Source organism: Bos javanicus, chromosome 13, assembly GCF_032452875.1.
Source record: "Bos javanicus breed banteng chromosome 13, ARS-OSU_banteng_1.0, whole genome shotgun sequence".
Classification (NCBI taxonomy): Eukaryota; Metazoa; Chordata; class Mammalia; order Artiodactyla; family Bovidae; genus Bos; species Bos javanicus.
Window position 1 is genome coordinate 42627110 of NC_083880.1, and position 16805 is coordinate 42643914.

General features: G+C 58.0%; 2 protein-coding genes across 5 annotated transcripts in view; one reads left to right on the top strand and one right to left on the bottom strand.

Annotated features, from left to right (window-relative positions):
* Nucleotides 1–28: 28 nt before the first annotated feature.
* Nucleotides 29–9843, top strand: CST7 (cystatin F). Its single transcript, XM_061436437.1, has 4 exons — nt 29–155; nt 7381–7553; nt 8336–8452; nt 9419–9843. Exons 1-4 carry the CDS (start codon nt 86–88, stop codon nt 9494–9496), a joined length of 438 nt encoding a protein of 145 aa, XP_061292421.1. The 5' UTR covers nt 29–85; the 3' UTR covers nt 9497–9843.
* A 1072-nt stretch (nt 9844–10915) lies between these two features.
* APMAP (adipocyte plasma membrane associated protein) overlaps nt 10916–16805 on the bottom strand; it is a 30387-nt gene continuing 24497 nt past the window's right edge. For 2 of the 4 annotated variants that reach the window (XM_061436433.1, XM_061436434.1), the window contains 5 exons: nt 16559–16675; nt 15290–15464; nt 14651–14785; nt 14043–14235; nt 10916–12874 (listed from right to left, as the gene is read on the bottom strand). In XM_061436433.1, coding sequence (XP_061292417.1) covers nt 12674–12874; nt 14043–14235; nt 14651–14785; nt 15290–15464; nt 16559–16675 — 821 coding nt within the window. In that variant the 3' untranslated portion in view covers nt 10916–12673. The remainder of the gene's footprint in view (nt 12875–14042; nt 14236–14650; nt 14786–15289; nt 15465–16558; nt 16676–16805) is intronic. The other 2 variants (XM_061436435.1, XM_061436436.1) reach the window with 2 other exon arrangements.

Below are 16805 nucleotides of genomic sequence, written 5' to 3' on the forward strand. Positions count from 1 at the left end.
CCCACCCCAGACAGGCGGTTCACTGGGCGGGGCTCCCCCACCACCTCGGGGAGGCACCCCTGCCCAGCACAGTCTGAACACAGCCATGCATCCCGCCGGGGCGCTGCTGGCCGTCTGTGGCCTGGTCCTGGGTGTCTTGGGGAAGTCTTCACCAGGTAAGAGGGGATCTCCTCACTGCCTGGGTGCTGTGAACTTGCTGCTCATATGTTGTCACCAAGGCACGTTCCAGGGGATCTCACAGTGGCTGCCTTTGTGGGGAGCAGGCTTTGGGGATACTGGGGGTTCTGGGGGCCAGGGAAGTGCCTTCTGTTCCCCGCCACTCCTGGTGTCTGTGTGTGCCCAGAGGAGGCCCCCCCCAGGGCCCTTCCGTGGGGACAGCTCGCAGGGTCAGGCCATTTCTGAGAGCGCATCCTTCCGGCCTCCACTGCGCCCCTGTGACTTGTCTGGGGGAACCTTTATTCTTCCGGCCAGGCCACCACTAGGGGAAGGCGAGGGGAGCCACCAGGAAACGAGGCCCAGAGAGGGTAGGTGACTTGCCCAGTCACACAGCCCCTGAGCACCTGTCACCACGTGCACAAGGAAGCTGTTGGCCGGAGCTGAAATGAAACCGGACCAGCGGTAGTGTGAGGGGTGGGGGCAGTGCCCAGGCAGCAACTGGTCTCTGCCTTCCTCTGTCTTCAAAGGGGGCTGAAGCATGGCCACAGGTGACCAGGTGGAGATGCCCGGGCAGGTGACAAGGAGACAGTCTGATCCTCTCAGTCCCTGGAGGGGTCATAGCCTAGGGAGTGGGAGACACTGCCTGGGGCTCCGGCCCATCTCGGGGATAACAGGGACCAGACACCCTGCCTTGGTCCCCTCCCCTGGGCCACAGTCTTAGCTCACACTGTGAACCCCACGGGGCCTCTTCTGGGCCGTCTGTCTGCCTGGAATGCCCGAGTGCCCGTCCGAAGGGAAAGCCTGAGTGAGGGGCCCACGTCTCCACAGCACTGGAATAGGCGTTCCTGCCCTCCCCTGCCCTAAGCTTCTTCTGCTGCCTCCCTTCCTCCCCTAACAAGGGGATGGCGAGGCGAATCCTGGCCCAGAGGCTCTGGGCACGGGCCTCTTCCCTTGGTGGGACTGCCTGTCCTCTGCCAGGGTTTGGCCCTGGACCCAGCCATCTCCAACCCAGCAGGAGAGGCCTGTCCCTGCCGCCCCCCTCCTCCCCTCTGGCTGGCCGGGCCCTCCCCTGTCAGCTTGGCTCACAACCCTGCAGCCCAAGATGAAGGAGGGCCCAGGGTCCAACTCACATGCAGAGGCCTTGGGAGCTTGAGCCTCTGTGAGCCTCAGTCTCACCACCCACGAAATGGGCAAATCACCTCACCGCCTGAGGCCCAGGAGGAGCCTGGCTGCTGTGGCCCAAGGAAGGCAGTCCCCCTGGGTCTGGGGCACTGGGCAGTCGCCCGCCCAAACCCCAGGTCCTGAACCTCTGCTGGCCGCAACCCCCATGCCACACAGACTCTCTCTGCTGTGACAGAGGCCAGGCCCAGTGAGGGGCTTGGAGGCCCCTGGCTGGTGGTCCAGCAGAGACAGTTCAGCCCCGGCCCCAAGTCTGCTCTCACCACAGCCCTCCTCCAAGAACAGATTCCAGAGCCTTTCACAGCGGGGGGACCGGGGCCCCCAGTGTCACGCCCTGGGCACCTGACTTCTTCCCACCCCTGGTGCTGAACTGTGCTAACCTGAGCCCTTTAGAACCTAGGAAACCACTGCTCTGATTTCTTCAGCTGTTCTACCTTCGGTTGAGAATGGAAAGCCCTTCTCTCTCAAGCTGACTCTCATCTCTCCTGGGAAGCCCCCCTAGTCAGGCTCCCAGGGGCCCAGCTTCCCACCACAGGCCACCTGGGCAGGGCCTGGGGTCCAGCCCATCGGCCACCAGTGACAGGACCTGGGCACACCCAGAGACCACCCTCCACAAGGGAGGCCCAGGCTAGGCTGCATCCCGGGGGGCAGGGGAATGCCACATCTCGGCAAGGGGGCCCCTGACCCACCCTCTGCATTCTGAGATCTCTGTTTTCCAGCTGGGACACCCTTTACCCCCACTGCAGCCATTTTGCATATTTGATATCTGACAGTCGCAACACAATTACACGCCCGTTAGCGACAAGAGCTTCCCGGGGACGGTCTCCTGTACTTTCACCACAACCCTCAGGAGTAGGTGCCATCAAGAGAGGCTCAGAGAGGCCAAGCAATTTCCCCAGGACTACACAGCCTTTAAGAGACAGAGCTGGGATTCACTCTGGGCGGGTCCCGATGGGTTAAGGCTGGGACTAATTAGCATCCTGTCTGTGCCGGGGGACACATACGCCCCCTGAACGAAGGGCGACTCATCCTTCAGAGCCCCCAGAGCACGGCCGGTGGGTGTGGCCCCACAGAATTAAGGGCAACCACTGGCTCACTGAGATGTGATATCACGTGAGGGGGCATGGCTCAGGGTGAACCTCCAGGCAGACCATGGACACCAGCACCCCAGTTCCTGGGCACGACCCCTCCCCGCCCACCCCCCCCCGTGTGAGCCCCAGGCCCTGCCCACGACAAGGGCCCCATGAAGCTGGCAGGGAAGCAACCGCTGGGAGGAAACCCCCAAGGACACGGGGTGGGGGGTGGGCCTTCAGCAGAGACGTCAGAGCGTTCCACTCGTGGGCACCCTGGTTCTCTTCTCGGGTTCCCCCCGCCTCCCAGGCACACCTAGCAGAACATTCCTGAAACAGGAAGGGGTGGGGAGCCTCGGACCGCCCAGGAGCCCCCTTGCCCTTCTACACCAGGAAACTCCCCTCCCCGCAGGGACGCTCATCCACCCACGGGGAGGGACTGCAAGGCCGGGCCCGGCCCCCTCCCCAGCTTCAGTGCGTGGACCACGGCCAGCATCCCAGGCTTCAGTGCCTCCCACGTGTCTTCATTTTTAAGAAAGCAAGTTAAGGGACATTTGTTTACGCAAAACATTTGCTACTGATTCATTTTACAGCCGGTCCTTGTCAGGAAGTTGCTGTCCTCTCCCGGGACGCTTTCTGAACGTTTGGTGGTGATTCGAGGGCAGACCCCGTCCTCTGTAACCTGCATGTTAACAGTTAACTGTTGCTGCGGACAGCATCCCGAGCTCAGGTCCACCTGGTCAGCAGTGGACCTGCCCTGACCCCTAGACGTCTGTGAAGCGCCCACACACTCCTGGTGGGAGTGGAGTGCCCCACCCCGTGAGGGCAAGCACAGGGCCTGGCCACCAACAGCACGGAGCGGGCTGGCGTTGGTTCTGAAGAAGGGGTTGTCCGGCAGGGAGGACAGGAGCTGGAGGAGGATTCACTTAGGATTCTGATGGAAAGTTAACTTTTCAGCCAGAAACATCAGAACGGTTCCTTGATGCTTTGCTTCCCACTCTGATCACCAGGAGAGGACAGAGTCCTCGATTCCCTTGAATCCAGGGGTGAAGGGGCCTGGGGTGACTTCACAGAAGGGAGTGGCCAGGGAGTCCACCGGGGCGGCCTGGTCTGAGCCGCCCGGAGGTCAGTGGGAGCAGCCTTGGTGACGTCAGGGTGAGCGGGCAGGGTCTGCCAAGAGCTGGCCCTGCACAAGTTCCTGCCCATGACCTGTCCGGGCCCAGTTCTGTTACCCTGGTCTGAGACGACACCCCGTCTCCACCGGGGGCGTCTGCTCTGGCCGCGGGAAGGCTGGGCCTCTGCCGTCCTCCCCTCCAGGCCTTTGCGCTCCTGCCCAGGGGCTCATCCAGGTGTCATGACAATTGTGTCCCTGGGGGCAGCCAGAACCCCCCCCCACTTGGTGCCTGCCACCTGCCGCCATTCCCCTAACCTCCCCAAGTCTCTGGCCCCTCCATGTCTTCTTTGCCAAATCTCCTGCCGCCTATTTCTTCCAGAGTCGTGAGGGAGCTTCCTCTCTCCTTCCTGACTCAGCCCACCCCCCTCAGGAATCTGCCCACCTCTGTCTCCCCTGTGCCCCTCAGGGCTGCAGCCCCCATTGCCCCACCTCATCCGGAGACCTCACTTCCATCCACACCGCCCCTGGGTGTGGGAGGCAGAGCGTTTGTTCCTCCTCACAACCTCGCTTCCTGGTGGTCCTCTCAGCCCACGTCACCAGGCCACCACCTGCCACCAGGGTGAGTCACAGTCCCGCTCCAGACCCCACACCCAGCTTCTAGCTCAGGGCTCTCTCTGCTCTCCTTTCCCACCCTCCACCCCCCAGCCCCACGCACCTCCCAGACCTCTAACTGGTCCCCACCTGGCTCCCTCCTGAAGCCCCTTCTGCCAGGTCACTGTCACCATCACTGTCCCCCACCTTCTGGACTGTGTGCCCCCCCAGCCCCCGGCATCACTCCCAGCACCCCTCCAGAAACACCTCTTGAGAGAAAAAGAGCATGGCTTTAGAACCTGGAGTTAAACCTGCCCTGCACTCCTTGGAGGCCTCTTTTCTCCCTGTAGATGGGGTAGAGGTGCGAGGAAGACAGCCCCCAGGACCCTTTCGGCGGGGGTGGGGGGCCGGGATACCTGGCTGGGACCTGGCCCCCACCCAGCTGCCTCTCTTCTGAAAGAAGAGCCCCCCCAACCTTGGGCTTATTCTGCCCACAACTTTTCCCTGTTGATGTCTTGAAGAACCATTCTGAAAATAGGTTTGACTTTTCAACTTTTTCAAACTAAAAATGAGGTTCTATCGTTTGCTTTGATAGCTCTGCTGACAAGGCCTTGGTGAACTGAAGCCTATACTTTAGGAAATGTAGTTAAAAATAAACCAAGTTCAATGATTCTCATAACCTCTGTAATTTTACCGAAATCACTTAGGAACTGACGTCACACGTTTGGGAGGGACGTTCATAGGAGGTCTGGCCTCGCCTAGTTTCACTTCGTTATTAAAACAATCATGTTAAGTTCAAGTGAAATGAAATCTAATACATTTTATTTAAAAAACAGGCGACAGTGATTATCTTTGCAACACTGAGAGTGAGCTCTAACGTTTTTGTTATACTTTTCTATATTTTTCAAGTTTCCTACCAGATAGGTAAGCTTATAATCAGAAAAGGCAATATATGTAATTTGTACAAAGGAAAAATCGACAGCCATGGATAAACACACAGGAGACTGGGCTGTCCACCAGGTGCTCCTGCTGTTTATAGACTATGCTGATGAGCAGGAATCAAGCTGTTCTCCCAAAAGAAAACCACACTGGACTTCCCGGCGTCAATAGCAGGCCAGGAGCTCTCCAGCACCAGAGTCAGAGCCACGGGCTCAGGGCCCAGACAGCCAACCAACACAGCTGCCATGTCCAGAGACTTCAGCCACGGCCGGCATCTGTGGGACATCACATGAGGGCCGGGTCACCGCAAAGGAGAGTCTCAGAGACACTGGGGACAGAGCTTTGTGGGGGACCAGTGACAGCATTTGGTGCTGGGAGGTTCTCACCAGAGTGGAGCAGGCCCCTAGCTGAGCGGCCCTCGCAGAGCCATCCAGAGCTCCGTCTGGACCAGGGACCCAGCTGGGCCCACCTTTCAGGAGGGGTCCCACTCGGGCAGCCAGTGCCAGTCCCCCTGACAAAGAGGCTGTCACAGGCACCAGCGGGTCACACATAGGGTCAGGGGGCCTATGGAGACCCTACCCAGACCCAGATGGGGCCCACGCCTTCTCTGCCCACGGCCAGTGCCCCCTCCATGCTCCACGCACACAGAAAGGAAACCCTGCAGCTGGGCTGATGTGGCCGGCCCAGCCAGCCTGGTTCTCACTCCTGGTGGGGGTCTCCTGTACCCGCTGCCACATCAGACGCCCAGTTCTAAGGGCTTTGTGAAGACCTCAGACGACAGTGGAACCAGCCTCCTCTGGGAGCCTCAATCTAAGCTATGGGATCACTGACACCCCAGCAAGACCACCCTGCCAAGCTGAGCTGGGCGTCCGCCATGTCCCAGCCTCTGCTAGGACCCATGGACAAGGCAGCCCCAGGAAAGGTTCCAGCATCTCTGACTGACCCCAGCCCGGGCTCCTGGGCACAGAGACCCACACAAGCCATCCTGCCAGGTTCCTGGGCCCCAGCCCAACCAGCCCACTGGGCCTAACCCCCACCCACCCCCAGCTCAAGTTGAAGGCCCTCTCGGCCCATCAGCCTCATGACTGGGGGGTCTCTGTCCCCCAGTCTGGCCCCTGAGGAATGAAGCCCCCACGCGCTGCTGACCTCACAGCAGTTTTCCTCCCAGGAGTCAAGATTTCTTCACAACCAGGGAGCTCTGTATCCTCTGATAGTGGGGCCCACACCCAGCACCCCAAGTCTGCAGTCTCCCGTGAGGAGGGACCCGGGCAGCACTGACCCCTTCTCTCCACACTCTACGCCTGGAAGCTCGTCCACACGTCTGTGGCTCCAGCCTGACCACCTTGTGCTGACCACAGCCCCACTGAATCCTCCAAAAGATGCTCCCCAAGGTCACGGCCAAGGGAGGCAGAGTAACCCTCCAGGCAGCACAGGCCAACAGACCATCCACACTGGCCAGAACGCAGCTGAGCCCTAACTCGGGCTGTGCATGAAATGGGGACCCCATACTCCACGCAACTCAGAGGAAGACCACAGCTGAGCGGTCACTGGGGGATGGGTCAGCTCTGGGTCACCTCGGACACATGACTTCAGGAAAATCGGGGGAATTCCTAGTAAAGAGAAGTAATCTACCACCCAAACCCTCCTCCCGTTCTCCCTCCCCCACAATTTTGATTTTAATGCACAAGTAGTCTGTGACCACTGCAGCAAAACTGAGAAATGGTTGAAATCAAGTCAGCCCTGAACCACCAACTACAATTTCTGCCATCCACCTGCTTCCTGAACTTCCAGAGGAGCAGCACACGGGTGGCCCGGGGACCTGGCAGCCTGGTGGTTTCAGTCCAGAGTCCTGGGAGTGATGGACGGCCTCCAGGCACCTCCCCCTTGGCCACTTCCTGGAGACAAGCGGAGGGGTCAGAGCCAGAGGGCAGCCTCAGAGGCCAGGGGCAACTTCTCTGCACACCAGGGCTCATTCTGACAGAGGCTCTGGGGGGCTGTCCAGGTTCCTGTGACTGTCAGAGATGACCTGGCTTCTGAAAAGGGCCAAGTGGGCAGGGACGGGACCTCTTCTTACCCATCTCTCTGCCCCCCACAACACTGGCCCTCGGCTGGGGACAGGGCAGCCACGGAGACACACAGGAGATGCACCAGGAGGCACGGGGTGGACGGGCCGGGAGGGTACACGACCAGGGGCGGGGGGGACAGGCCAGGTGGGCGGATGAGGGGGTGGACGGGTGGGGACCACACTGGGAGCAGATGTGGGAGGCGTGATCCCTGGGCCAAGCCCCCACCCCTCAGCAAAGTTCTCGTCTGGTTCTGTTTCTCGTCCAGACTTTTGCTCCCAGATCCTTAAGTCAGATGCGAAACCAGGATTTCCCAAGACCATCAAGACCAACGACCCAGACGTCCTCAGGGCGGCCCGACACAGCGCCGAGAGCTTCAACAACTGCAGCAATGACGCCTTCTTGTTCCGGGAGTCCCGTGTTAGCAGAGCCCTTGTCCAGGTGAGGTCTGGGCTCGCGCAGGGCAGCCAGGTCTGACCAGATCTGACCTCCCAGAACCAGCCTGGGGCCACCAGCATCAGGCTCCAAGGCCCGCACCATCTCTCAGCAGACCAGGCTTCCCCAGGGTGGACAGTGCAGCCCCTGGGGTGGGGACACAAGCTGCACTGCTGCCCACCTTCAGGGCTGCCTGAGGGTGGCTCCGCCACAGCCCCAAAGCACTTCTGGCCACGCTGCCCCCACCGTGCCCCGTCCCCACACACGTCACATCCTGGGAGGTCCCCATGCTTCTCAGTGACCCCGTATGGGGGGCCTAATGCTCCCCACACAGGGACCCCATGGGGCAGCCAGGCCTGGCTCCTGAGAACACAGGTCGAGGGTACAGGACCCGGTCACTCACCCCCTAAAAGCGGGCCCAGGGCAGCTGGTCACAAGCTTCACATCCACTGGCCCAAGGACGCAGGCTGCCCAACACCACCCGGCATGCTGACACACACTCACGGTCACCCTCTGGGCACAGGACTGGCAGGTGACTGTGTTATCTCTATTCTCTTTGGCGATTGCAAACTCTGAGAGCAGGATGCTGTCTGGATCGTGGAGGGCAGTCTGTGTGGGTGAAAGCTGCATCAGGGCTCTAGGGGCCCAGACCGGGGGATCGGGGTCTTTCCTCCCCACCGCCTGCAGGAACCCGGGCCCAAGCCTGGAGGGAGGGAGGCGGCCCCCAGCTCACTCCCTCTCACCATGTCCTGGACCCAGTGTCCCAGGCCCACCCTCTGTCCCCTCAGATAGTGAAAGGCCTGAAGTTCATGCTGGACATGGACATCGGCAGAACCACCTGCAAAAAGACCGGGCACGCAAACCTGGATGACTGCAGCTTCCAGACCAACCGCACCCTGCAGTGGGTAAGAGGGGGTCTCGCCTCCCGCCCCTCGCACCTCCCAACCGCCTCCACAGCCTCGAGCTCACCCTCAGCGCTTCTCTCCCTGTGAGGCTCCAGATCCCACCCCGACACCAGAGGGTGGGAGGCGGCCCCCTGGGACTTCCCAAACGCCAAGCCCTCCTTGCTCCCAGAAGCACGTGTCCAGGAGCACATACTGCAGGCATGGAGGTGCGGGGAGAGCAGAGACACCTTTGACATAATTCAGAAGTTATATATACACACTCAGGGAGAGCAGAGGAGGCAGAACTTAGGGTTAGTAGCTCAGTCATGTCCGACTCTTTGTGACCCCACGGACTGAAGCCTGCCAGGCTCCTCTGTCCATGGGATTCTCCAGGCAAGAGTACTAGAGTGGGCTGCCAGCAGCAGAACTTGGTAATCTATAAACAGAGGTGTGGAGGACGTGCTGATTTCCTCTTTTTGGCTGCGCTTGGTCTTCGTGGCTGGAAGTGGGCTACTTTCTAGTCGTGGTGCAGGGGCTTCTCGCTGAGGAGGCTTCTTTCGTTGCAAAGCACAAGCTCACTAGTTGTGGTTCATGGGCTTGGTTGCCCAACAGCAAGTGGGATCTTCACGGAAGAGGGATCGAACTCGTGCCCTCACGCTGGCAGTGGACTCTTAACCGCTGGACTGCCAGGGAAGCCCAAGTGTGTATTCTTGAATTACTCCTGCAACTTTCCTGTAGATTTGAAGTTTTTCAAAATACAGTCAGGGCAGGAGGAGAACTCTTCAGTAAAGAAAACATACATGCCTATCTGTGGGTGCACACACAGACGTGCACACATGTGAATACATGCACATAAGCACACGTGTGTGTACATAACCCCCCCCCCGAGGCAGTGGCACTGGGAACCCACTTCTGCAGCGGGTGGGGGTGCCCTGGTGGGGTGGGCAGCCTCCGGGAAGGGAACCCTCAGGCCACCCCTCCTTTCAGACCCTCAGCTGCTACTCTGAAGTCTGGGTCGTCCCCTGGCTGCAGACTACCGAGGTGTCCCTCCTCCACTGTCACTGACTGCCACCTCCCAGCTCCGTCCCCGCTGTCACCCACCCTCGGGAACGGCATCTGCCAGGAACAGAATGGTGGCACCAGGAGCCCACGGACAGCCACGTAGTTGCGGGGATGGGAAGCCAGTCTGCACAGATGGGGCAAGTCCTCTGGTGCGAGTTACACGGGCTCTGGACCCCAAGGGCCCTCCCACCCGACTGCCCCGAGGTCCCAGGCCCTCGAGGAAAGCCCAGAGGGCCGTCCTTCAGGCTGAATAATCATCCCAGCACTGGGCAGGGACCCAACCAGCTCAGTAACAACCTCCAAGGTGAACACTTAGGAATAAACCTGAATAAAGAACTGACCCCCTCAAAGCTCTGCCTGGTGCTTGACCCACTGAGGGGAGAACTGGAAAGGCAGCTCAGTGATAGGAGGGCCCACCATACGGTGGGGCACAGCAGGAACCCCGGGCCCAGTGCCTCGGGACACCCCCGTGGGGCCACCGCACCTGACGCAGCACACAGGCTCTGAACTCCCCTCTGTCTTCACACACCAACATGCACTGAAGCACAAGGCCAGGTTTCTCCTGACAACCATGGGGCCACCCAATGCTGCCCCACAGGCCTCCCGGGACATCAGAACAGAGAGGTGTTGGGGGAGTGGCCCCAGGGCCCCCCCACCCCTGAGCCCCCTGTGCCCATGACAGTGTCACGTACCGCAGGAGGAGGGTGTCAGCTAGCAGGGGCCTCGAGGCCCGCACTGCCACCCAGTCTGCATGCTTTTTAAAACACAGCAGCTCTGCCCTCAGAGTGAATGATTCTGACAGCGGCAAGCTGGCCCTCCATCTCATTCAGCGTCACCGAAGAAATGTCAAGTTAAGGACCCGGGATTCTAAGACATACAGAGTTACCACCATGAAGGAACACTCAGGTCTCAAACTGACCAAAACCAAACTCCAGCCAGCAAGCCCACCCTGAGTGTTCCCCGGCCTCCCTGCCAGGCCCTCTGCCCCTGTCCATCAGCTGTGGAGACTCTGGGATCAAGCTCCAGGCACCCCCCCCGCCCCCGCCCCAGGCTGCAGATGGACCAGGCTCTGAGGAACACCCGTTGCCCGGTGAACTAACTGCCCGCAAGGCTTAGTCTCACTGCTGCCCAGCCTCGGTGCCAGGGACCCAGGTACCCGTAGGTCTGAGCCCTGGGCTGGGCAGTCACCCTGCCCCTAGCCCCCGGCTGCCTGCACCTCTGGGAAGCTCCCTCCCCAGCCTCCGCTCCCAGTGAGACTTGGCCAGTCTCCCTGTATCATTACGAGGTCAGCACATGTAAAAACCATTTAGCACGGCAGAGCGAACGCTGACGACAGAACCTCAACGTGAAGCCTCGGTCCTATAAAAGGCAGTGACGGAGTACTGACGGTGTTTTCGTAACAGATGATAAAGCAGCACACAATGAATGAATCACTTGCTTTAATTTTAAGAGCATGTTACCAATTCACATTAGAACAAATTCATTTTATGTTACAACAAAAGTCTATCGTATATTTAAGACTAATGAAACTATACTTTACACCTTACCATGGCAAATAACCACAAAGAACACAGGAAATGACACTTTGAGACAGAAAAGCAACACCTGAGTCAGGGGGGAAAAAAAAGACACCTTTGCTGAAAACTGTGAAAAGCTATGAGCTCCTCTGCACTGACAGTGCAGCCCTCGGCTCCCGGCTCCCAACCAAGAAACGTTCAGGGTCAGCGCGCCTGGGCTGCGTTTTCATGGCAGAATGGTCAGGTTTTACCCTACTGTTCCTGCAGACGTCATACACGGGTGCACTGTTGCCTATTAAACACCACTTCCCATGAGGTTGCATCACCCGACAGGACATGGGTCACTGCCACGCAGCCAGTCTGACTGCCATGCACAGCTGTGTGGGGAGCTGGCCCTGAGCAGAAGACGACCCAGGACGGGCCCCCATCAGACTGATTGTTCTCCCCTAAAATGGGCGGGGGGAGCCTGAGTCAGCACACGACAAACGGTTCAGGTTTCACCGCTGCTGTCGGCCCTCCTTGACGTCATTCACTGTTGTCATCCATTCAAAATACCATCTTTTCAACTCACAAAGACAACTCCAACACACAATCCCTGATGTGTTCTCACAAATGCCAGGAAAGGGAGGAGCAGACATCAGCCCTACCTGGCAGGCTGGAAACAGAACAGCGGTGTCATGTGGACTGAGTCAGTGTGGGAGGCCATGGCGGAGGCACCAAGCAAATGCAAGCACGATCCCAGCAGAACAGCCCTCACGACACACGGAAAAACAGACCTCACTCGCTGTTGGAGCAAATCAAAGCAGAGAACAAAGTCTCGGGCAACACCACCCACAGGTCAATCCACAAGGGTCGCCCACCACCAGGACCACGTGTGGGCACATCTGTCAGGCTTGTGACACCGGAACAGAAGCGACCCCAGCACATGCACTGTTCACACTTGGGTCTGGGGACAAGGAACCAGCTGTGAACAGGACTCCTGGTGCCCAGCGCCCACCTTCCATCCCCATCCTGTGATTTGCACAGCAAGCTGTACACAGAGAAGCCGGCTAGTCCTCTGAGCAGCTAGAATCAACATGTTCTTCCTCCACACACATCCAGGTCCTTGCCTTCAGAACACTGGCGGGTGCCCAGGGACGGAGGGAGGGGGCTGGGCTGGGGAAGAGGGTGGGAGCCACAGGAGGGACGCCCAGGGCTGACGCCCAGTCCCTTACGACTCTGGGGAAGTCTTTGCCCGCACAGCCCATCTTGAGGTCTCACACACATTTGTTCTGAGCTCTCCTCACCCTCCTGGGGTCCCTCCCCCAAAGGCAGGTATCACCTGTTTAACAGCAAAGATACCAAGGCTGGTGAGACACAGCCAGCAACAGGGACGAGACCCCAGCTGCCACCCACAAATCCATCCCCACCCAAGTACACCAAGTCCCCAGGTCCCAGAGACAATCACCACGCTTGGGGAGGTTTTTAAGAGAAAATGGCTTTACAAGGACTCATCTTCCCCTCAGCAAATTCAAGGCCTAGCTCAGGTGAAGGTGTCCTGGGGCCACACACCTCCCGGACCAGCAGGCATGGAGGAAGGGCGGCACATGGGGTGACAACGGGCTCCAGGTAACAGCGGGCTCTGGGTGACAACGGGCACAGGGTGACAGCAAGCCTAAGCAGACTACAGGCGGAGTCTGCACAGGTAGGGGGCCCTGAAGGAGCCCAGGTAAAGATGCCCACTATGTTCATGCGCCTCGCTCACGTAGGTGACCACCTGCCCTTCGGGGTCATGCAGACTCCTCAGGAAGGTCCCGCTATCACTGAGCTCCAGGACAAGGCTGTACCGTGGCACGAATTTCATCACCGTCTCTTGGCTGAATAGCTGCAAAGGAAGCACAGAGCAGAGAGAGTATGGCAGGGCAGGTGCAGACCCTGGAGCCCAGACAACAAGCCCACCTGGAGACCCGCAGCCAGGCACCCAGTCCTGTCACCTGCTGGGTGCATCCCACCTGCACTGCCCCCCACTGAACCACCTCCCCACCTGCTCCCCTCCACACAAGAGTGCTACTGCCTTTTAAAATTATTGGTCCCAAAACATTTAGTCAAAAAATGGCTTGTGGGGCTAAGCAGGCTAGGTGCGTGCAGGGGTCGCCCAAACCAGGGAGTCAGTCTGAGTAGGGAGCTTCCACCCTGGAGGAGAGGCCATGGCTCCAAGCAGGGGAGATGGTGTCCTGCAGCGGAGTGGCTGGCACAGGCCGTGGGCCCCCAAGGAGACAGCAGGCCCCTACACGTGGCTGGGAGGAGGGAGAAACTGGGAGGAGGGAGAAGGGCTGGCCTGGGTACCAGAGCCCTAACCAGGGCCGTGTGATGCTGGGGACAAAGGCTACAAATGTGGACACTGGGGAATCGATCAAACAGGCATGAGGGAGCACGGGACCCAGGTTTCTCACCCTTAGAGAAAGGAAGTACCAACATGGATGGTAAGAAGACAGGCACAGATCCTGTGGTGTTGGACTAGAAACATCAGTCTTACTTAGAGTTTTCAGTTTAAAGGAACAGATAAAGATATATGAATGTAGGTACAAAGGTCTGTCCATGAGCACATGTGCACAGACTCATTCAGGAACCGCCGCCTGGCACCTTCTAGGACCTTAGATTACAAACAGTTCAGTACCAGTACCATGGGCAGGATCCCACGGAGGGCATGACGAGGCTCCGGGGAGGCAGAAGGAAGGGGCACCTAAACCACGTGAGGAAGAGCCAAAGGCTGGGCGTCCAGGGGAGAGCAAGAGGAACAAGCAGGACAGAGGCCCAACAGGTCATGATGGTGAGGGTGACAATTCCAGATGAGGAAACAAGGAGGGCAAGAGTCAGAGGGCTCAAAGAGGTAAATTCACATTTTAAGGCAAAGGATAAGTTTAAAGAAGTCACTGAAAGTATCAGATACCATAAGCAGAACTAGAATCTTTAGAGCTTTCACAAGGGTCAAAAAAACCCACAATGAGATGCAATTTCATTTTGTTTCTTGAAATCATAGTTTTCATGTTTACCTTAAAAATCACTTTTTTAAGAAAAGGCCTCTCGGATAAGAAATCCAACATGGAGAAGCCGGGATTGGCGCGGATGGCCGCCATGCTGACCCAGTACCCCCCGGAGCTGCTGGCTCGGATGTTGTCCGGGAAGCCAGGCAAATTCTCCACAAACACGTCAGCCCCTCCCTTCATCAGGCCAGACACGTAGAACCTGAAAAAGTCAACCAAGCAGGCAATGAACAGCAGCCCCCCAAAACAAAAAATTGGAGCCAAACACCAATATATCCATCACAAATGAGGGCACATCATGCAAGGGCCCGCTGCAAGGGCCTCAGAATCCTGGGTCCAGCAAGAAGCAAGGGCGGGAACTGGGCCACGGCGGAAACCGGGCCGGGCCAGGACCACAATCAGCGTTCTTCCGAGACTCTCCCAGCCCGCGACACTCAAGAAGGCTGAGGGAAACAGAGAAGACAACTCTCCCCTGACAAAGGACCGACCTCTGCCACGTCCCAGGCTCTAAAGCGGGTCTCTCACACCAGCCCAGCCCCGCTTCTCACCCAGGCCCCCAGGCCCCGCCCCACCCCTCAGCCCGGTCCGGCGCCCGTCACGCCAGCCAGCTCACGCACCTCCTGATCCTCACCATGGCCAACTCCACCACCAGGACAAAGTCCTCTGCAGGAGACAGCTGCACCCCGTTGGGGAACCGCAAATGGTCCAGCAAAACCTTCACCTCCTTGGTTTGAGTGTCGTACTCCAGCAGGCTGCAGGCGCCAACGCAGAGGGTCACGGGGCATCTGGGAGCCATGCTGGGCTGGAGCCCTGGGCCAGGGCCTGTGCAGGAGCACTTGGCCTCCACTGGAGCGGCAGGGCCCCCATCCTCCTCTCAGACCAGTTCCAGGCGGGCCCTGGAGAGCCCCCCAGGCACCCCCCTCCAGACAAGCCTATGGTCAGTTCTCTCGCTAGCTCACACCAGGGTGGGTCACCATGGCTCCAGCCTCACAGGAGTTGAGGTTCCCTGCCAAGTGCCAGACCACGCCCCACACCCTCAGATGGCCTGGCTGTTCTTAGCTTCATTTCTCCAAAGAGAAGTGAGAACATCTCGCTGCCCTGTTGTGTCTACCACCTATTTCCAAGAGACATTAAGATCCCCCCTTAATAGCTGAGCAGATGCTCAGAAACACCCACCAACTCCTGGGCGTGATACACTCTCCGACGTCATCCTGCCCATCTACAGCCGCCCTGGGCAGAGTTAGGAGGACACTCACCGCCCATCATCCGTCCCCTCCATCAACAGGAGCAGATAATCTCGTCTTTGCCATTTGCTGCTAGAATCCGTAAAGTAAATCTTCCTCCCGTCCCGAGTTACTGTAAGATCGTTCAAGAAGGACATTTTCCTCCCCTCAATGGGGGTCTCAGAGGACAGCAGCAGTTTTACTTCACCTGAGGGGATGGGAAGGAAGAAAGAAAGAAGAAAGGGGGGAGACTTGCTTTCATTCTAAGAACATGTGGCTCAATAGTTTCAAACTATTAATCAACCTAACTTATTTAAAAGGAAAAACTAAGGGAGCTTCCCCACTCCCTATGTCAGAAGATGCAGTACTTCGCACAGTGTTTCCCTCCTTTCTGTTCAGTGATGAACTTTTTAGAACAAGCCCACTAAAGGCAGAATCCTCCCTATGGATGAGGAACTCCTTTCCCCAAGACCAACTGACTTAAAAATCTGTGAAGAGTCTGGGGATAATAAGGCAATTTTCTATTTGAGAGAAATACATAATGCTCCCCTCACCTGCTTTTAAATGTGAAAAGCAGGAGTAGTATAAAGTCTTTTCAGGCTGTAGCACAGACACTCATGGAGTGCTCAGTTCTCTTTACGTCCAACCCCATTTAAACCCCCACAACGATCCCCCAAGGCAGGCCCTCCCGTCAGCGCTACTCTGTGGTGAGGCAAGCGGACTCAGAGGCTGAGTAACTGGCACATGCCGGCACCCGGCAGAGTGGGGGCCACCCAGGGGCCCTGTGCACCACCCACGATGACAACTCCTCCCTCCACGTGACCCTCCCCATTAAGCACACACAGCAATATCACAGCACTGGTCCACAGCACACCATGACCAGTCAGGGGAGGGAAACAGCAGAAGCAGCTGGAGGAAGGAAAAGTAAAAAGACAAGAGATGAAGGGGAAGGAAAAAGAGAAGACTGAGAAGCAGAAAACAAATAGGGAGCCCAGACGGACACACAGAAAAGTGAAGATAGGAAGAGGAGCCTCACACCCTCGGAATGAGACCTTCTGGGACCCGGTGGTCAGGGGAGAGGAAGGTATGAACCTGAGACAGGCTCGAGTGAGGAGCCACATGACGTGAATTCTGGTGCTCTCTGCAGGCAAGACCTTCAGTACCATTCGGTACGTAAGAAAAATACCAGGGTCTCCGGTAGGCTGTACTGAACAAGTTCTACTAAACCCATTTATAAATAAATACACACTTATTTAAAAGATCCACAATCATCACAGAAGGAAGCAAGTTACTGGCACGTACGTTTCCAGGGATTTACTTCAAACAGTCCTTTGTACGCATCAACCACAAAAAGGGTCCCGTTGGGGCCGGCCCGGATGCCTAGGGGTCTCCCACAAGCAGGCTCGTCATCTCGGGTTTCTAGGGAAACAGACAGGAATCAGTGGCTGGCCCCAGATTCTGCCTGTAGCCCATCAGTGTCCAATTACCTTATCTATCCCGTCCTAAACCTGCATCGTGCTGCAGAGAACAAAACTGACCATGGCATCAG